At 29.3% G+C, this 22,985-nt stretch overlaps 1 protein-coding gene across 1 annotated transcript; it reads left to right on the top strand.

Moving 5' to 3' along the window:
• The first annotated feature begins 296 nt into the window (after positions 1–296).
• Positions 297–21,769, top strand: LOC136990802 (patatin-like phospholipase domain-containing protein 7). The gene is made up of 8 exons (XM_067289232.1): positions 297–433; positions 4,420–4,536; positions 6,282–6,421; positions 10,185–10,337; positions 14,829–14,921; positions 17,335–17,419; positions 19,359–19,419; positions 21,692–21,769. Exons 1-7 carry the CDS (start codon positions 415–417, stop codon positions 19,397–19,399), a joined length of 648 nt encoding a protein of 215 aa, XP_067145333.1. The 5' UTR covers positions 297–414; the 3' UTR covers positions 19,400–19,419; positions 21,692–21,769.
• The last annotated feature ends 1,216 nt before the right edge of the window (positions 21,770–22,985 follow it).

The following is a 22,985-nucleotide window of genomic DNA, read 5'->3' as shown; positions in this document are numbered from 1 at the left end:
CAGAACACGTGATCCCTGGACCACATTAGAATTAATTGCTTAATTTTTAAAAATTTTAAACTTGTAATAATTATAAGAAATTAAAATGATTATTTTTGTTGTGGCATTGTAATTAAAATTTTAAGAAAATCTTTTACAACATATATAAACCCAGAAAGTTGTTTTATTTATTAAGATAAATGTTAAGATAATTTTTAAATTTTCAGAATTACACTGATTATTTTAAAATGGTTTCATGTTAACAAAATTTCCTATTCACTTTAATATATAAACCATTATATTGACCATTAAAAACAAAATTTATTTATAGGAAGTTGCTTCAATGAAAATTTAAAAAAAATCTTTAATAATACTCAAATAGAAGATTTATGGCTTCCATATTTTACTGTGTCAACAGACATTACAAATAGTTCAATGAGAGTTCATGAAATTGGTAAGTACAAAAAAATTGTTTTAATTTGTAACATTTTAGCTTCATAAGATGATAGATTGATGTAATTATAGTGAGGTACTTTTGAATATTTGAAAATGCATAAGTTTAAAGTTAAATATGTGTTATTACTATTTTAAAGATAAAAAGTGGTGCACATGAAACTAACCCCATACACAAAATATAGTTTTAAACTCTTATTTGGTAGTAATGTACTGTAAATATCAGTTACATTTGTTATAGTAAACAAACAATATTTTTAATTTAAAAAAGCTTTAATTTTAGCAATTTACACATTTATCAGCATTTTTATCTTTTCAAAGTGCAACCTTCCAATATATTTTGAAAAGATAAAAAATGCTGATAAATGTGTAAATTCTTAAATGATATTTTTAACTTAAAAACCATGCACATTATGAAATTGCCTTGAAATATGAATATATTCATTATTTACACTTATTACCCCACCATAAAACTAGAAACAGACATGACAGCATGCAGATAGACATTACATGACAAATTTACACAAAAATACTACTATTCACTATTAAGGCACACGCATACAGACAGAAATATTAAGGTGCTATTGAATGTTAACAACAGCTGCAACTAATTTCATCTTTTGATCTTGACAATTAAAATGGATGATTGGTTGAACCTGTCATTCAATGTTGCCTTAATTTTGCCACCTGTGCACATCTGTCTCTAGAGAAAAGGATTGTTGAACAGAAAAGAACAATTATATACAACAATCTTAGTCCACAAACAACACTTGAACATATTAAACAAACATTAAATGACAAAAGTTCAGACATTCATTGACAGTCCCTCAACAGCAGTCACTCATGAAAATGTACACAGCATAACACGCATCAATGAAAACACTAACACTCATAAATTAATTTCAAGAATATATCCACTAAATATATGGTTTAGACCCCACATAGAGAACACAAATACTCAAAATATACACATCAAAACACTAGAAAAACTTTACATAATTTAAATACAGATAAATTAATAAAATATAAGGCAGGTTTAATATAAAACTGGAAAAATGTCATTAAATTTGGGAGAGAAAGAGATATCATAGTAATTTTGACACATGAAACTTTTAATAGTAACTTCAACTGGCAACACTATTGATGCATGAGAATGTAAGACAATAGAAAACGGTACTTTGGGACCCGGAAAAAAATTTTTTTGATCTTTGGAATGTTTTCTAAGTCTCCAAATTTTTTGAAAAATTTTTACCCGCGCGAAAAAATTTTATTGCGATTTTAATTAACCTTTAATGACCGTAATTAACGCTTAATTGTTTTTTTATGGGATTTTTTTCTGGAACTTCATTCATCCTTCTAAACTTCTAGTGCGTCGATTTTACTTCGGTAAAGTTATTTAAAGCTATTTTCTGATGTCAAAAACAACATCCAATAGTTTTTTAATTTTTTTAATTAATAGATTTTTTTATAATTACGTTTAATTAAGTCGGGGGGGTCGGAAATATCAATTAAAATCGTAATTAAAAAAAAATATTTAGAAATATACCACCATCTAGTATTCACCCTACTTTTTACCCTTCTCCTCCCGAGAGTTTCATGAGAATGTCCCGCGAAAGACGACACCAGCTGTTCTCAAGGTCATCCAGCTGTGTAAACAATGACTCATCAGTGTCAGATTTCGCGGATAGGCGAGAAAAAGGAAATTGTACTTTGAAGCTTTTTCTTCAAAATTAACACATTTCTTTCGTTTTTTTTTCGTTTTTATTATTTTTTAATTATTTTTAATTATTCTTAATCATTAATTTAAATTTTTACGGGGAAAATTCGGTGAATAAGGTAGTTAAATTTGGGAGAGAAAGAGATATCATAGTAATTTTGACACATGAAACTTTTAATAGTAACTTCAACTGGCAACACTATTGATGCATGAGAATGTAAGACAATAGACCAAGAAAATAACAGTGCTTCCCTGTCATGTCAGTACACAAAAGAAAAGCAGCATATTGTTATCTGATTTTTGATAAGTGAAGGTATAAAACTAGTCAACATGCAGGTACTGTTCAAATATCAGCAAGAGCTGCACGCAAGTGTATGAGTAGAGTAGGTTCAAAAATAGCCACAGTTCTGTGGAAAACTGTTCACAGCACTCATTGTAGTTGCAGCCATGGAGTGAGGATGAGGTCTTCAAATGTTTAGAATTTCAATAGGCCAAACTTACAGAACATACACAAATAAAAAATAACAACCAAAGAATACAACAGCAGATTAAACTCAATATTAATAACATAGCAGAATTCAAACACACATTTAAAGCAATTAATACATATATCATTCTAGTACTGACATACTCATTTGGCACTTGCACATAAACAGAACTATACTCTGTGCAGGATAAAAAACAAAGCCAGTGTGTAGCTGTTGAGAAAGGGTATGAATCTACAGCAAAATAAATACCTAATGACAATGCAAATTGTCACTGCATTTTTTACATAGTGTTTGTCGTAAACATTATTTTGTCCATTGTCCACTGTTTCTATTTTGTTTGTCTTTTTTTAGTGATGAAAAAAGTATAGTGGAAATCTTAAGTGAAGTATTTTATATGTATGTGGTAGATTATATTTTTGTGGTTTTAATTAGTTGAGAGAAATTGTGTAGAAATTCCAAATTTAAATAGATGTTTTTAATTTTGTGAATTCTGTTCAGTTGTTCAATGTTAAGTTTAGTTCCCTTTTCGTGTAAAATTATGTATTTAACTTCATTAAAAGTTGCTTATACCTCAAGAAGAACATAGTAGAGTAAAAGAACTAAAGTAAAAGGTAACAACTTCAGATAATGATTATAATTTACTATACAAAAACAAAAATAGTTTGGCATAAATCAATTCTCAGCCACAAAATCAATCGGATTTTGTGGCTGAGGGATTGTTTTGGATACACATGCTAGTAACATAGCTTTTCTTTTATTCAGCAGAGATTACAGAACATGAAACATGCAAAAGAAAACATGAACATTATCAAAACACCACCCTAAATCCTTTATAGAAAGGCTGACTCTTCCTGGTAAAGAGGGAGGATGAGTCCTTATAAATACTGTGTATATTTTAAATCTTCACTACAAACAAGTACATACATTGCAAGAGTTTTTTTACAGAAAACAAGAAACATCACAATTACACAAAGCAGTAAGTTTTACAGACAAAAACAGTATACTATTAAACTTATAAAACCCTGACCTGGATTTAATGCAGTATATAAAACTCAGACACCATTAAGCATTTCCTGGGCTCAGAAGGTACTTCATCTTAACAATTTTGCCCAGGATCATATCAACAGAATTGCATCAAACTGCTGGCCAGCTTGAAATGGTTTCTTTTGGAATATAGAAGAGTTCACAACTGTCATACAAGATCAGGTCATTCATTAATTTTTTTGATATAAGTATTTTTAAATTTTGTGAAAGTAAAAATGTTATTTTTTAAAACTTTGTTTAAAAATATAAATGTTACTTTCTATAACAGTGAAGTAAAATTATGTGTATTATGTCATATTTTATGCAGTTCAAGCATAAATTTGTACATAAATTTGAAGATAAAACAAAAATTAGTTGTTAGTAGCTTTGGTATGATTCTATTACCAATTATGATCAGGCTAATAGCAACCACTTTTTACAAAAATTCATGATAAAACGTATACATCTAATATGACTTATTCATTTAATTATTTATACATCTGTAAATTTCTAAAATAAAAACTAAATGGATCTAATTTTAATATTTTTAGTTATTATATACATATATTATGATTTATAGGATCATTATGGCATTATATTCGAGCTAGTATGTCATTATCAGTATTTATTCCCCAATGTGTGATCCCAAAGATGGTCATTTATTATTAGATGGTGGTTATGTCAATAATTTACCAGGTTAGTATTTTGTTGTTTTTTTATTAATTACTTATTGGTTTTTTTGGACCATTTTCTCTTTAGGTATCTTGTGGAAGTATGTCAGAGCAAGTATGACAATTATAGGATTGCATCCTCCGATGATTGATCCTTTAGATGGACATTTATTAATGGATGGTAGTTATGTTAACAATTTGCCAGGTATATTTAGAATTGATTAATACTTTAAGAATTTTTTATGGAAAAAGTCTATATAAATGCATTGCTTTCAGTCATTATATTATTTCAGGCTGAAGAATGCATTCATTTGATCTTAGATTCTACATCATAATGTAAAAGAAAGACAGTGCCAAATGATATTTTTTTTCTAATTTTCTGTATTAAAAAAAATCAATTTTACTTGTTCTGTAATAGTTTTTTGAACTTTTTTTAACTTAATGAAATGAGAACTTTTAAATTAACATCAATAATGATTTAAATTGTATTTGTTCATTTTTAACTTTATATGAACTTGCACACAAAATAAATATTAACTTGTCTATTTTTTTTATCGTAGACGGACTATTAATATTAATAATAATATACGTGGTACGATCCAAAAGTTCGGGGACTGCAGTAATCTATGACAACAAAAGCATGTATTTGAAGTTACAGCGTATGAAATGGATTCTACCAAACCACCTCTACGTGTTCAGGTTAATTTCACCCATGTCATGTGATTAAACCTCAAGCGCTGCTGTTTTTTTCCGGAGATAGTTACCTTTGTTCTGCAACGTAATAAAAGCGGAGTTTCAAGAACAACCTCCAACATTAAATTTTGTTAGCGTTTAGGTAAAACACCTACGGAGACTTTAAAATTGCTAAGAAAGGTGTACGGTGATTCTACCATGGCAAAGTCAAAATGTTGGAGGTTGTTCTTGAAACTCCACTTTTATTACGTCGCAGAACGAAGGTAACTATCTCCAGAAAAAAACAGCAGCGCTCACGGTTTAATCACATGACATGGGTGAAATTAATCTGAACACGTAGAGGTGGTTTGGTAGAATCCATTTCATATGCTGTAACTTCAAATACATGCCTTTGTTGTCATAGATTACTGCAGTCCCCAAACTTTTGGATCGTACCACGTATATAGTAAACCTACACTAACTCAGACTAATAGGGAGTGAAGGTTTTCTAAGTGTATGAAAGTCCAAGTTAGCGAGGTATCTTCTCTGGTGATGGGGAAAACAAGATGGTGGATATACAGTACAGTAATTTATTATAATCAGCTCTATACAGAAATATTACTGAACTTTAGTAGGTTATACTGCTTTGTTAGATATTGCGAGTTGTGATTCAAAAATCACCACAAGAATAGACAAAGTTACTTACTACTTCAATCTGTTTTAAAGTCTGAACCAAAAAGTGGTGTGCTGAGCACAGATGCCACCTCATGACTGCTTATTTGTTACAAGAAAAATAATAATAATAATAATAATAATAATAATAATCACTGTTTCACCCATAAAAATACAAGAGAGTTAACATGTTGAATTTATTATTACAAAAAATGTGTTCAAAAATTTAATGACAGTAAAGTATATAGCAGTATATAGTCTTTAGTAACTTACTAAATACAGTAATATAATGCACAGTATTTTACAAAGACTTCCGAATATCAAAAATACTCATTAATTATAATTTTTCTGTCGTCAAGAAATTTTAAATTACTGTTAAACTTTTTGAAAAAATTGTCCAGGTTACGTGAAGTCTGAGTTAGTGTGGTATACTGTATAAGAAAATTTTGAAAATATTGGCAGTGTATGTAGAATGATAAATATTTTTTAATTTGAAAAATGATAACATATTATGATTTAATTTAAATACATATTTCTAAAATGTGATTTTAAGTATTTTCAAAATAATAGATTTAATAAATATTTATTAAAACTTTTACATCACAGGGGACATAATGCATAAGAGAATGGAAGCTCAGAATATTTTGGCTATTGATGTTGGAAGTCAAAATGAAACTGACTTCACCAATTATGGGGATTCATTAGGAATTTTTAAAATGCTGCCATTATCATGGACATCTATAAAGGTTTTTCTTTGATTTTTTTGTGTTTAAAGTTATATCAAACATATGGAGATATTTTTTTCTATTTGCTTATTTTAGTATGAGATAATTTGGATACATTATTATCAAAATTATTTTCAATACTTTGATATTTTTTTTAAATCAATATTTCACCAACTACTCAGTCAGTTAATACACTCATTGCCTTAAAAGTTAGCACACCAAGAAAGAGTTGTCGTATTGTTGCGAAACTTGGCATGAAGATAAGTGTCAAGTAGATATAGAAACGACCACAGTTATAGCATGATGGCCCATTGCATAAAGTCAGCAGAGGGTGTTAAAATGCATCCCCCTTGGCCTATAAAAAAGTGCACAAAGGCATCCTGTCTAAGGCATTTCTAAAGTTAGAAATACCTTAGGGGACAAAACATCAACACCGTGTAACTGGATGTTTAAATGTAAAAAAAGAAATGTAACACCTGTTGAAGGGTGCAAGTTACACCAAAACCTTGCACCCGAAATGCATAGTAAAATAAAGAATAACGAAGATAACACCCAGTAGTCTTTGTCTCTGATGAAATGTGGTCCAGATAAAATAACAACGGTTGTTCTTAACTGCGAAGTTTCATTAATTATTTTTTAAAAGAAAGATCTTTTTTAAGGAAATTGATTTTTAAACAATATAAAGAAGCCACACCATTGATAATACATATCTGTTACTTATAGAAAAACATTACCATCTATTGTGTGCTGAAATGTTTTCAAAAATCTGACATCAAAATAAAGGTTGCACATACTTGATTTTGTTGTTAACTTTCCATCAAATTGCGGTATGTGAAGATTCCATAGATTTACTTGACCAATATTTGGCTTTAAAAATGCCTTTTTTTCAGATTTTCCATCACCTTTTTATGCAGTATAGCCTGACTTACAACCAGGTGAAAAATATCTGGGCATTATTCTGAACTTCAACTAAAATAAGATATGAATTTACATTATTTGTAGTTTTAGATAGAAATATTGTACTTATCATAATAATCTGTATTCACCTTAGTTAAATTACTGTGAAAAAAATGGCAAAAAACCATGCTAGAGAAAAGATAACTCATTTCCCCATTTATATATTACAAAGCTTGAGCAATGTGCGATCAAAGCACTACTATTGGCAAAAAGTGGCATCTTACCAATTTTAGCTAGGCAAAGAAAGGAAATGGCATGACCATATTGTTATCTGTAGAATATGGGTGGCATCATTACAGGCCCCTGTGTTTGTCTGTACCATTTTGAGGCACCTGGTGAGGAACATTTGGTATTACGGTGGCCATTACGTGTGCTGCCATTGACAGCCACCCACCATTGTCTCCATTTGGAGTGGTGTCACTCCTGACAGGATTGGACCATAATGGATTGAAACTGGGTCATCTACAGTGACAAATCCAGAATCAGTTTGGGCACTGATGATGGCCATGTTTGTCTGGAGACCCCGTGGTGAATGCCTTAATCCTGCCTATGTCTTGAAGTGGCACATTGCCCCCACAGCTAGTGTGATGGTCTGGGGTGCCATCATGTATGACAGCTGGTCACCTCTATTAGTGATCTAAGGCACCATGACAGCCCAGTGGTACGTTAGTGACACATGTTTTGCCTCTCATGGAAGAACACATCAAGAGCCATTTTCCAATAGGACAATGCTTGGCCACCTGCAGCAAGGATGTCACAGGACTGCCCCTGCCACATTGCCACACTTCCCTGGCCTACCAGTCCCCTGATTTGTTACTGATCAAACAGGCTGGGATCACTTGGGATGCCAAGTTGGACAGCCTAGGAGTTTGGCCAAACTAGAGGACCACTGTCAAAGGACATCATACAGCACCTATAAGCCTCCATCAAATTGTGTATTCATGCTAGAGGTGGCCCAACAGGGTACTAGAACCTCCTTTCATTTGTAGTTTTTCCTGCAATAAATGATCCTTTTGCTTTCATTTTGTAATCACTTACTTATATCACCATTATGCTCATACATGTATAATTTCATTCAATTCTGACAACAACTTTTTGGTGTGATAATTTTTATGGCAATGAATGTACTGTATATCATGGGTATAGAACCATAAGCAGTTAACTTTAAATTTTGCAGTTTTTCAATGATAGAATATTCCTACTATATTCAACATATTCTACAAGGTGTGTCTGAAAAGTTTGGTGAATGGTCCCATAGTTGAATAACCGTGCTGGTTAGGATGTTGTGCTCACGCAGACGTAGTGAGAGACTTGCCAACTAGTGTCCCCTAGCGTCGACATCACGACAGTTAAACAGAAGTGCGTGCAGCAAACAATGCAATGCAGTCAGTGTGAGGAGGAGTGTCACTGCGAAATGGAGCAACGTGTGAACATTACGGCACTTTCTCACTACATGCCAGGTGACAGTTCAACACTCTCCATATTCTCCAGATCTGGCACGTGCAGATTTCTTCTTGTTCTCCACCTGAAAGGCTTACGCTTTTCTGACATTGCGCAGATCCAACGTGTGACAACGGTGCTTCGTGCAATACCGAAAGAAGTGTTTGCTCACAGCTTCCAGCAGCTGTACAATCGATGTCAAATGTGTGTTGTTGCTAATGGCGATTACTTTGAATGCCAGTAAAGGTATTTTGTTTGTATCTCTTGTTTCCTTTATTTTATGAGACCATTCACTGAACTTTTCAGACACACCTTGTATTTGTGACCATAAGAAGATATGTAAAACATCAGTTATATAAAATAGCAAATTTTTGGTCAGTGTCTTCCAATTTTCACACTGTTTTCTGAAAATTATGGTTCCATAGTTAGTCGTTTATGGTTCTATACCCACATATAAACTTTGTAACTAGAAGACAAACATTTCTCAAATGTAGCAATCTATGTAAATCATACTCAGACAGTAACAGTTGTATAGTTGTATCCATAGTTGTATCTTATGATTGAGTAAATGAAAAAAATTAATGCAAGATTGATCAATGACAAAATCTGAAGCCATTGATACTGACAATAAATTTGAATATTTTTTGTAGTTTTTCTTTTTTTTACTACAGTTTGGCTTCACTTGACACGGAATATTTTGAGTACAAAAATCTCTTACAAAAACAGTGATGTGGTCAGTTAAAAAGGTATTCTTTCATAAATTACAGAAAAATCTGAAAACTCAAAAAAAGTTAAACATTATGTAATTATAAAGTATCAAAGTTTGATGTTCAATGCCTCAAAGAATGCTATAGCATCCAATCAGTTGATTAATTTAAATGCTATTTTTAAAGATGTTTATTGCTATACATTATTTCAAACTATAGCAATTTTTGTTTTCTTGTTGAATCATTAAATTTTTAATTAATATTTATTAGTTTTAGATTTATTTGTTAAATAACTGTGTTGTTTAAATAAAGAACTATTATAAATTTCAAAACAGTTGTGGAAAGCTTCATAAAGCAGTTCAAAATGTTGGGATTAAACTGCTATTTAAATAATAATCAATCATGCGTAGTATTTTGGACAATTTAAATGATTAAAAAGTTTCTGTTATGTATATAAATTGTAATTAAAAGATATAAATAGTATTGAATTCAGAATTTTCTTCCAAAGGGAATATAAAATCTTTTCAAAAAAATTAATTTTCTATTGGCATATTTTATAACATATCTCAAAACATTATTTTTTGCTGGATCACACAGTTTCTTTCTTACAGAAAATTTATGAATTAAACACTTCATATATATGATAAAAATAATTGAAATATATTTTATTGCAATTTCAGATTCCAAATGTTTTTGAAATCCAGTCCAGATTAGCTTATATATGCTGTCAAAGACAACTAGAACAATTAAAGAATAGCAATTATTGTACTTATCTCAGACCGCCAATAGATTCGTATGATACATTAGATTTTGATAAATTTGATGAAATTTTTGTAAGTATTTTATATCACTGAATAGAAATCTAAAATTATATTATTGTCTAATTAAAAATCTATATAGTATCTATATTTTAATTCTGTTTTCAATTCTTATATTTAATCAGATAATTTATGAGAATAGCAATTGTTTGATTAAATCATGTCAGCTATTAGTGATTATACAGGTAAAAAGTAAAAAACAAATATTCTTTATTCACAAAAATATAAATATCATAATTTTAAAATACTATATTTTCATAGAAACTTAGAACTAAATTGAATTCTGTTGGCAAGTCATTATAACAAGAATTATTACTTATTGATATGGCGTGTGTTTCAAAGTTTAACATATAAATTGGTGATGAAAAACTGATTTCAATAAAACATTTCTAAAATCATTTCAAACTATAAGGTATTCAATGCAGCTGAAAGTTGTTAAATCTGTTGAACTACATTATAGAAATGGTGGATGAATTCTAGTTTTTTATTAATGTTATTGTAGACTGTTTAAAGGTAGTAATTATTATATAATTAATATATCTAAAAAACCAAAAAATAGTGACTATTATAAAATTGAATAAGAGTATGTGATAAAAATAATGAAATTGAATTGATAAAAGTAAGCATTATTCACTTTCTGCATGTTTAAAGTTTGAAGTAAAAAGTAATAATTATTGTTGAAGTTATTATTTCCTACAGATATGATGACAGATGTCATAATTTAGTGCCTTAACATGTTTTAAATTTTCTCAACAAACTGTTTATTGAATACACGAGTGTTGCATGTCTTGACATCATAATGAGCAAAGCAGTGATGTATTGGAACAAACTCTTATCTGTATGACCAAGATCACTGCTTGTGTTACTGTAAACCATGGGTGCAGAATATTTTCAGAACCCAAAATTCTTGTACATTAGCACAGAAAATAAAAATTTCATGAATGAATTAATAATTACTACTACATAGTTTGGAAAGTTCAAATTTAATTTTACAAATAATAAAATATGCAAAAATTTTATACAATAGGCTTATGTGAACATAAAAGAATAAAACATTTTATGATGGGATTAATAATAATTAATATTAGTTTAAGATACAGTAGAGCATCGATTATCCGACCGCGTTCTAGTTGGCAAATTCAAATGTCCACTAGTGATGTGGTGCTACAATATTTGGTTATGTCTTGGCTACTTTAATATTATTTTTGTTAAATTTTTGCATGTTTTAGCTGGCAGCACTGGCTCGACCATGAAAGGGATGCTAGTATTTAAACCAGGCCTAATACACTATACTAATAATGTATTTTTTTCATGCTTTTCGGTTATCCGACTTTTCAGTTATCCGACCAACCCCAGTCCCCAATTAAGTCGGATAATCGATGCTCTACTGTATTTTAGTTAAATTCTACAAATAATTAAATAGGTCCACCATATAATTTCTGCATAACTGATAAACCGATAAATTAATGTAAAAACTTTTTAGATTAAAAGAACACTTTAGTTTAAGCATATATCATCATCATAGGATAGCATATACAATTATAAACTTGATGCAATATGTTGATTAATGGAATTAAAATTAAAGTCAAATGCAACAGGTATCACTACCAATGCCTGGATATGATACTTTTAATGCAGGATACTAATTAATGAACTTCTTAACATTCAAAAACTGGAAATTTGGTATAAGGTTGGGGACTCCTCTCGTACATGCCAAGCACTATAGCCAACATCACTTCACAATGCCTCCCACACTCATAATGTTGTGACCGGAGGGTCGGCAACTCTTTATTGCCTCGTTGGGATTGAGATGGAAGCCAAGACAGCGTGTTGATTCAGCATTAAAATGTAGGTCACACGAGTGGCCTCGTGCATGGGCGATTGGATTTGGGATGGAGGAGGGTTGAGAGATGACATCCTGGAAGTGAATCACTTAGATGCCAGGTCAACTAAACAATCATTTATTTGTAAAGGACAATACATTGTATACAATTTATATCATTAATGAGTTATAATAAATCAAACTAAAATAGATCTAGATATTTTCGTGGTTCTCAAGAGAGAGAGATATCGTTGAGACTATGGAGTCCGTTATCATTCTTGAAGGGTTCAGAAAGTTCTGGATTGGGAAAGTCTGGGCCAAGGTCGTCAGGAAGGTTCATCCTCACTGGCGCCGTTGGTAGATGGTGAAATCCGCTTGAGTATAATTTTGTTCAGGCACAGAAAATTTGAAGACCTTAGTCCAAGAGGAATGGGCAATGACTAACATTAGGGGCTGGGTGGCAACTTCTTGCCTCGGGAAGAATTAGCCGTGACTGACTCTTTGCCGTCAATTTTGATATCGCTCGGTTAAGAGGTCAGTAGATCATAGGAATGCATCATTTTCGCCTTTGAGATAGTGTAAGTGGAGATTTACTCGGGTAGTAGATTCGATAACAATTATCGAATAAGTATGACAATATCAACGATATATTGAATTCTCACAATGTCCGTGCAAACTTAATTTTTTTAGCTTTGCATTTAGACATCGAATGTTCTAATTTCACTTTTAAAACACAAGCTCTTCCTACATTTTGGTGAATTTCCCCAATTAATGTCTTAAGTTTTGTCAAGATGCTACTCCATTTTATTGTAACATTTTCATGGCTATTGCCATAATATTACATTTTATCACAAATTTCCCCCAAACATCATTCATATGATTGAACATACTCTGCACCCCAATCGTGAACATGTTCAAAATCTTTATAGGACAGTTATTTAAAAACTTGGTAACTAAACATTGCTTTTCTAGTATATTAAATTTAAATAATCTGAAGATATCAAAATGATATTTGTAAAATTTTTAAACAATTGCATTTATTATCATATTATCTAAGAATTTTAATAATTGGGTTTCATGTATTTTTTAGAATTACTAATGGATTATGATATATATATATAGATGTAATTATCATCATTAATGGTCGGTAATCATTAAAGTATTTCTTCATATCATTGTTATATAATTTAACTTTATATTGTAGTTTATATATTATTACGTTCCATATTAAGTTGATGTGATTAAATGATTGTTATCTAATTATAATTATGTATAGAAAACAGAAATTATTCAGAAGAAATTGGTTAAATATCAGAAGGAAAAATCATATCTTATAAACCCTCTAAATTTGAACATTAAGTTAATTATAATTAGATTATTTTGTTAAATCTTGTATTCAGTTTTGCATACTTTACATGAAATAATTAATTAAAAAAAAACACAAATTACTAAAATTGTGTGTTATATGTGACAAAAGAAATGATTCTTACTAAACTATAAAAACATTTAAGATACTGGTTCAGGTTCTAAGTTAGTATTATAGTTTGAATATCATAATAAAGCTATTGAATATAATTACAATAAAAATGGGAATCTTCTTGTTTTACGTGTGCATAAATGTTATCAACTACAAGTTTATTTTAACAAGATTAAATTGTTGATTGGTGTACAAATGCATGTGGCCAATAAACAATGATAATGTAGTGGCCTGAAAATAAATTTTAAAAATTTTTACACTACTATTAACTTTGAAACCACTCTTTATATATATTTTTCTTTAGATTAAGATAGAGAAAATGGAAATATGTTATGGTTGGCAATGGAGGAGGATCTAGAGATTCTAACAGATAACTCCAACTCTGCAAGAGTTTTCACCCTCTTGTTGACACCAAGCAGTTATTGTCATCTAGTACAATTTTCTCTTGATATATCTAATTCAAAAGAAAATAATGAACCAAACTCTAAAAATTCACAATTTTCAGGAGGGCTTGACTCTTGTTCTATGGTTGATTGAACTTGCTTAATAATCCAGACACTATTTGTCTAGTCTTTTTCAAGTCAGCAATAGAAAAAATAAGATTCCCTTTTCAAGCTCAGGCAATTAATTTTTTCCATAAATCAATTTATGGACTGAGGCCTATTAAAATAAAGCATTGGAACTGGAAAGCAAGAAATAAAGAAGCATGTCTGGCCAAGAAATTGTGTGGAGGGTTAGTACAATAAGAAAGGAATAAACAAAAGACAGGCATGCACTAAATAAATAATTAAAAACAGCAGGTGAATACCACATTATACTTTAAGATGAAATAGCAAATCTACACTATATTTTAGAAGAAATCTATTAAAACAATGTAAAAGAAGGAAAGGAATTCATGGGTAAATGCAATTAGAAATGCAACAATAAATCACTCTAATTTAAAAGAAAATATAAATATGATGTTGTAGATCCAGTTTAATATATAGTTTGTTATATTATCTAAAGAATTTTATTGAAGTTTTTAAGATAATTTTGGGGAAAATAATATAAAATTCTTTTTGTAATAAGAAAAAGGAAAAATCTTAATTAATTATAATGACAGATTTCTTATATTTCAACAATTCAATTATTTCTAGAGTTAACTATTAATACTTATAAAATTGGTTTTCCTTTCTGTATTCTTAGTAATGTTAAAAATTATTTTCAGCAAGTTGGTTACAATTATGGGAAGAAATATTTTGCAGAAAATAATGGAAAATATAATAAGGATAACTATGGATCATTTTATGAATTAAATATGGTATGTATTTTTAAATTAAATATTATACAAAATTCATAAAAATTTTTGAAAAATTACTTCAGGTTATAATAAATGTTATTTTTTTGTAAATGGTTATAAATTATTAAAATTAGAATATAAAACATGCATTTTTAAAAAAGATAAGATTTCGTGAGTTGAGTGGTCACTAAATGGAGGTGCATTAAGATTTTGTAAAACAATGCAAATTGAATTTAATAAGAATGGCAAATGATAACAATTCTGACTACTCAAAAATATAAAAATAGCAACTATGTTTATGAAATTTAACTGTAAAACTCTCCGCTGTTCAAGACATTATTGATTATTCAAATTAAATAACAGAATAAACAAGATCAAATTTATCAGTTTTAGACTTTTCACTAATCCAGTTATTTTTTAAAAATAATGATTATTTCATTCATCCCTTTCAATTACATACGTTATAAATATATTAATGTTTTATATATTATTATTTTATGTTTAATTGTTCTAAACAATTTATAAACTCTCCCAGCTTAAATAAATGCAAAATTCTGAGATTAAAGCAAAAATTGTAAAAATTTACATTTTGTTTCCATTACGTGATGAAGTGCAGTATAATCGACACAAGGCTTTTCTTTACATCCTGCTTTTAATCCACTTTTTTATTTGTCGACACACATCTCGGGCATTTGCATCTAGCAACATTTTACTCTCAGAAGATTAAAATGCTGCTAGAGAAATTAGCAAACACTTATAGGTGAAAGCCATACTTTTATATCCATTAAGACAAATGTGTAAATCAAAAAATTCTTTGTAAATGCCAAATATCCTTGTGTGGCATCACTGGGTGCCATACAAGGACCATTCATCAAAATGAATATTTCTGCTTGAGCCAACTCACCAAAAAAAAAAAAAAAACAGGGAAGGGAGTGACAGTTGACCCAAGAACAGCATTGAAACCAAGAGTTGACCAATTCTTTGAACATCCATTGTTGCCCACCACTTAACCAATGCCTTAAGTCATAATCCATTTCTACCAAACCATAAACTTGCAATTAGACAAGATTTACAAGATACAATCCATTTGATGATCATCATTGTCATACTTTTATTAAATCAGACATAAACTTTCTCTCTCACACACATTTGATTGAGTGTATTTTTATAGAGTAAATAATAAAACTTCTAAGAGATTTAAGTGTGTGAAACCACTCTGTATCAAAACTCATGTAACACAAACCAGTCTTTACTCCTTTTGGTAAACTTTTCAAAAGAATAGATGTCTCTAGTCTTGCAAAGGATTTTGGGACATTGGACAGAAAAACTAATGTGCATTATTTTATCAGCATGTAACAGTGGCAGCTCATAGCTATCTGACAAGTCACATAGTAAACTATATATATAAGTTTGTTAAGTACAGCAAAATTAATTTTTAAATATGTATATTGATATTGGTATTGAATATTGGGGATACACAAGTTTCGTAAATTCAAAATAAAACATTTAGTAAGTATTTTGCTTGTTGCATTACATTCAAATGTCTCAAGAATGTTATAAAAATTATCAATAAATTAATTTGATTCAAAATTTATTTTTTCATATTAATAATTACTACAGTATAACTTCTGTGACAGCACTGCTAAACAGTGCATTGCAATCTCAAGCACTTCATAGCACTATTAACTGTAACAGTGCTGTTGTAGCAAGCAGCTGCCCTAATAGAAATTGTTTTTCTTTCATATACTGTTTTCATCAGTATTGGTTTTGGTTAAAAAATATTAATTTTAATTGTGTATATTTATACAATTAAACCAAACGATCGCTGTAATTAATCTATTATTTTGCTATTAGCCCAATTAATTACGGCAGTCGTTTGGTTTAGTATCAGTATATTATATACTTATATAAGTACTATGTGATAAAAATTAAGAGACTATTTTGTGATTTTATTTTTCTTTGGGAGTGTTGCAATTCTGCAATACTTATCACAAGCTACTGCTGGTTTGTAGTCATAGAATATCCAGGTATACAAGATTCATAATTAAGTAAACAAACAGATCATCAAGTTTAAGCACAATTAATGTCAGAAAATGGAATATAGACATTGCAATATTTATTAACAATTTTCATTGTTATTGCCAAAGTGCTTTTCAAATGCATTTTGTAAAAATTTAAAAAATAAACTTTCATAAACAATTATAAAAATACAGTCGTCAGATATAACTGGAAAATATAAGGAATACAACATTTTGCCAATTTAGAAGGGGGAAGAGAAAGAATTATTTGTAAAAATGTACATGTTCAATAAATAGTTGCCCGATACTTATATTTGAATTTTTTTGGTTAAAGCTATTGAAAAGAGTAATCTTTTAATTAAGTTTTATTATATTTTGTTATAATTTTAAAAATTTATAATTTTAATTCTTTTTAGGCATCAAAAGACATTCGTCACGACGTAATCATTGATTTAACTCAAATGATATTAAAAGTTCAACTGTCAAAACAACCTTCTGATCGTAAGTAAACTTAGGTTAATACTGAAATATCTAATGATAAATATACACAGTCAGTTACCAAAATTTATTCCAAATTTCGGTTAATGTTACCTATGGTTCCAAAATGGCAGTTCATCTCTGATTCCAGCAAATAGAAGAAAGGAAACAGTGGGGATGCACGTTCTAACCTAACCTAACCTATTCTAATAAATTACCATAATTATTAGAATAGGTTAGGTTAGGTTAGAACGTGCATCCCCACTGTTTCTTCTATTTGCTGGAATAAGAGATGAGCTGCCATTTTGGAACCATAGATAACATTAAACCCAAATTTCTCTAAACCAAAGTTGAAAATACAGAAGTTGAGATCAGTTATTCTGTACATTTTGTCTTTTAGTAAACATTAAACAAAATGTTCCTTGTAATATATTCCAGGTAAAATATTGTTTTTTGCCATACAGACTAGTAACTTATGCAAATAGCTCTCTTGTATTCATTTTTTAGCTGGAGTATATGAAAGATTACACATCCGTTTCATAGCAAGCAATTGCGTCCTGTAAACAAAATGTTTTTCTTCCTCACTAAAGAAAATAAATAGATTAGAATGATTTGTTATTAAGAATGTCCTAAATGGAATGGTGATTGGCTGGCATCACTCATATGTCAACAGAACATTCTTAATATTCAATAAAATTCCAACACACAGTTTCATCAAGACGTTTTAAAACAAAGATTACAAATATTTAGAAAATTCTTTATATATATTAGGTACTGTACTCGAAGGCAAAATAACAGAAAAATTGTAGTGATATTACTAAATATTTAACATTTTATTAGTGGATAACTTATATTAGACAACTAATACAAGCTATCCAATTATTGTACCCAACACAAAAAGTTTTAGTTGGCCGGTACTTTAATTTCAACATAGAACATTCGCCCAATTAAATTATCTATGACGTTATTCCATAAATTTGTTTATATATAAAATCGTATAAAATTTTGAAAGAACTAGCGTGTGTTTTATTAGTCTAATTTTCCTATGTCAGTTAAAAAATGATAGGCGGCTGTAATTTTATATCAGGTGTAGTACATTTGTAGTAATTTTATTAAAGATATAAAAGAGTAAGATTAACTATTATTGTTTATTTTAAAAACTAATTCTTTCTCAGATAATATTATAATTGTTAAAAATTTCAAAATAAAAATCACAAATAGTCGTCAGTTAATACATTAGAAATAAAAATGCTGCCTAATTGTTATTTTTCTTGATCTTTTTGAATTTTCAGACAGTTTATTCAATTTTCAATTTGCTGTCAAAGGAAATGAACCATTTCTTGGCTATTTTACTCTATCCCATTTTCCTAGCATGCACACACTAACATTCCTCTTATATCCCTTGTGCCTGAAGATGCAGTAGAGTCGTTAATTGGAATCAATTGGGGACTGGGGTTGTTCAGATTAGGGATTTGTTCGATTACCGATTATGTACGAAAAAATATATTAACCTGTCCGATGTTCAAATTTTTCTCCGTTGCGTCACTTCGTGTTGAATTTTCGTCAATTTTAAGCCTAACGAAAATTTTTATAATAATAATCGAGGCTATCGTATCGTTAAAAATTATTTCTTCATTTTGTACAAACAAAAATAAATATATTGAAGAATATAAAAACATGAAAATTATACTTTAGAAGTAAATCTAGTATCAAAAACGTTCGATTCAGCATGACACAGTCTGAGTGAAAATCGTTCCGATTACCGGGGTTCTGATTAACGACTCTCTACTGTAGTTCATTTAACATGGTCAAAAAACATTTAATTGACCAAAACTATTATTTTAACTAATGAACTTAATTTAGTTGTTGAATTTTATATATATTTTATTCATTTATCATATTAATCAACATCACAGTTACAAATTGAAAAAAGTGATTTAAGACATATCAAATATAACTTTAGATTCTGTCGAAGGTGAAGATTCGGATAATGAACATAATTAATACCAAGTCAAAAGAATTTGGTATGTATTGTTTAAATTGGTTTTATAATATTGAATTCTTCAACATAATAAAAATTTTTAATAATAGATATAAACTCTCTCTGCCCTGTGGGTATTAAGAGGACCTTTTTTGTAGCAAGCCCATTATGGGTTTGGCCAGGTCCATAATGAGTCACCCTGGTGAAGGATGGGTCCAGACATATCTGGACGAACCATTCCCAAAAAATTCCTGGGACGTTTTGGCCCGTCCAGATTAGATTCTGGATTCTGGGACTTCAGAGTACTAGGCTACTACCTTAACCACTCATTTGTCTGGCTGTCAATATTAAAAACAGAAAGTAAATGTCATGCCATTTAGAAATAATCTGAAATTTCATTTCTTATATAATGTAACATTACTATGCAATATATTACTTTATGCAGACATTCCTCAGATTCTAACTACCAAATTATAAGTCAGAAATATGTTGTAGGCAATAATCATTTTCATAAATTCATCCTTTCACTAAATTAAGGGGGAAAAAATCTATAATTTTGCTGATTAGTTATTTGAAACTATTAGACTAAACTAATTCCCACAAAACATGTTAAAAGTACAAATGGTCTTGTTTAAAATTGAGGAATATTTGTATATCATTAGAAAACAAAAATTAATATTAAATAAAATTATCAAATTTCATTAATAAAAATGAATTAGAATGTATTTAGAAATAGCTTAAAATATGAAATAAATGTAACAGATTTATTTTAGATTCTTTATCTTTTAATTTTGTTATATAGAAAATTATATACAGTGAAACCTCACTTAACAAGCATCTTGCATAATGAGCAAAAATAACTTGTAAAAAATTGACTCGCTTGAGTGATGTTTTGCATAATGAGTGACCAGGAGAGGGGAAGTCACAGATTGTGCGCATGCTTCATCAGTCTGTGTTTAGCACTCGTTCCACTAACATCTTAGTGTCACTTGTGATCACACATTTTTCCAAACTTGTGTTCACACACATCATCACTTATAAACATCAACAACCATAGCCTGTTGTATAATAAACATGCCAAACAATATGTCAAACTCTTGGGCTATGTAAAAGCTATAATTAAATATTAGAAATTAATTAATTTGACTAGAAATGGGCAGTTATGCTTCCATCTCATTAAATTTAATAACCAATTACAAATTAAATTTTAGAAATGTCTAAATTAAAAATTATTTATTTATAATCATTAAATTTAATATAAGATGACTAGAAATGGGCAGTTATGCTTCCAAATTAATTAATTTCTAATATTTAATTATAGCTTTTACATAGCCCAAGAGTTTGGCATATCATTTGGCATGTTTATCAGACATATTATCTGTGACTTTTTTCTTTTCTGCAAATCTAATTGACATTCCAGGTTGGTTTATTCCACGCTAGAAAAAAAAGATGACGATGATTCGTACTCTTTAACACATTGACTGCCAACTACGAGTCATCTTGTAGTTTGCGTTATTACCTAGGACACCAACTAAGAGTTGTCTCGTAGTTTGTTTACTTGCCATATTTTTGCATCTACGATTAAATTTGTAGTATATCAGTGTAAATATGAATAGATAGCCTCAGGGACAAGAACAAAAAATCAAGATTGGCTTACATGAACAGAAAATATACACTTATAATTTGATTAAAAAAATAATTATAAAATAACACACTCAAGAAAGACTTAAATGTGAGGTGCTCAACTCTATATCTGATTTTTATTACTAACGAATTAGATGCATATCTCTGACTCAGCTGAAGCAACACAACAGATCGAATCGTGTCTGTGCACGAATTAACTTGTAGTTTTTTTTTTTAAAAAAAAAACATTCTATATGCTTTTTCATTATTACTATGTACTCTAATTAGAGTTTTTAATATTATAATTAAATTAAGTTAGCGTTTTACACTGTTAACATGTATTCAGTTCAGGATTCCAATGTACTGTACTGTACATTGTATAATTTTCTTTGAACAAACATTATACATAAAATATTTGAGTATTTTTTTTTTTTTTTTGGCATGGAACACATCATATTTTACATTGATTTATATGGGAAAAACTATTTCGCTTAATGAGTGTTTTCACATTACGAGTGCAATTCTGGAATGAATTATGCTCTTTAAGCGAGGTTCCACCGTACTAAGAAATAGTTGTAAGTTTAAATAAAATAATTTTTAATTTAAAGAAATTATAGTAAACTTTTCTTTTTTAGAAAGATTTTAATTTAATCTATACCTTACATTTCTTATTGTTCTGGAATTTTTTATAGATGAATGAAGATCAAAACTTCAAACAGGCTTTATTTCAGAAATCTACTGACATTTAATAAAAGACTTTATAAAACATTCATAGTTTGTTTTCTTTTGATTTTTAAGTTCAAACTATCCAGAAAGAATAGAAATCTTACTTGAGTGTTAGGAGTCTTATTTACATGCACAAATGCAAGAGACAAAGATGTCAAAGGATTATGATTAACCATTTTTTGGCTCTCCAGTAAACATTTCTAAGCCAATTTAGCTTTAGATATAACTTAAATAATCAAAACAATTAATGCATCCCATTGTGACAGAGGAATTTAAGTAAAAAATTGTGACACATCTAAACTAGTAACAGAAAGCATGAGTTAACTAGAAAAACCTTTATTTACTATTATAGTTTTTTCTCCGTGAATTCATTTTACTTTTCCTTGTTATATATACATAGCAGCCAGGAAAGGATTAGAATTGTCAGGTTTGACCTGTGTTTTGTGCAAATCTCCATTTTGAGACCTAACCCAAGTCAAAAAAATGGGGAAAACATTCCATGTATGTGTGTGTATATTTTGTTATATCTCAAAATAGGTTAAAGATTGAGAAATGAAATTTGGCACAGTAGCTTGTGTATAAGGGGCCTTGATACTATTAAATTTTGGTGGTTATAGGTAGAGGGGTAGGGAGATAGAGATGGGTCGTGTCACATTTTGACAGGACTTAATGAAGATTTTGTTATTAACATTTACAACTTTTTATAAAACTTGTCACTACCCTCAAGTTTTTTTTTATAATAATCTTATAACAGATGGCATCACACAAATTTTATCTATTATGATTTTATTTAAAATATAACTTTTATATTATTAATCTTAACAGCTAGGAAAGTTTAAAAAAAAAATCTAGCAACAAGTTGTGAAAGAAATTTTTTCATGGAATAATGTCAATAAATTACATTTGTAATGACAAATTATTGGCAAATTTAAAAATTTTTTAAGTTGGTAATTATAAATTTAAGGAACAAATCTGAAAATTATCTCTACATTGGGCATATTCTTACTTACACTCACACTCATTAAGTTGATATTTTAAATTTTTATGTATTATAATAGTTGATAGTAGAGCCATCTTTGTTTAAACTGAAAGAGAAAAATTAATATGACTTTTTGAAAAGTGGAAAAACTGCCTTTAGATATAAAAGGTCTGCATTACCCAAATTACCTTGCGTACCCGTAAAAATAACTATGCTATAAAAATACTATTATGCTATCTATCTCTTAAAAAATAAATAAAATAACTTGAAAACAGTATGTT

This window comes from Centruroides vittatus, unplaced genomic scaffold, assembly GCF_030686945.1.
Source record: "Centruroides vittatus isolate TY-2023 unplaced genomic scaffold, ASM3068694v2 contig_1031, whole genome shotgun sequence".
Classification (NCBI taxonomy): Eukaryota; Metazoa; Arthropoda; class Arachnida; order Scorpiones; family Buthidae; genus Centruroides; species Centruroides vittatus.
The sequence above is the reverse complement of the archived record's forward strand: the minus strand, read 5'-3'. Positions and strand labels throughout refer to the sequence as shown.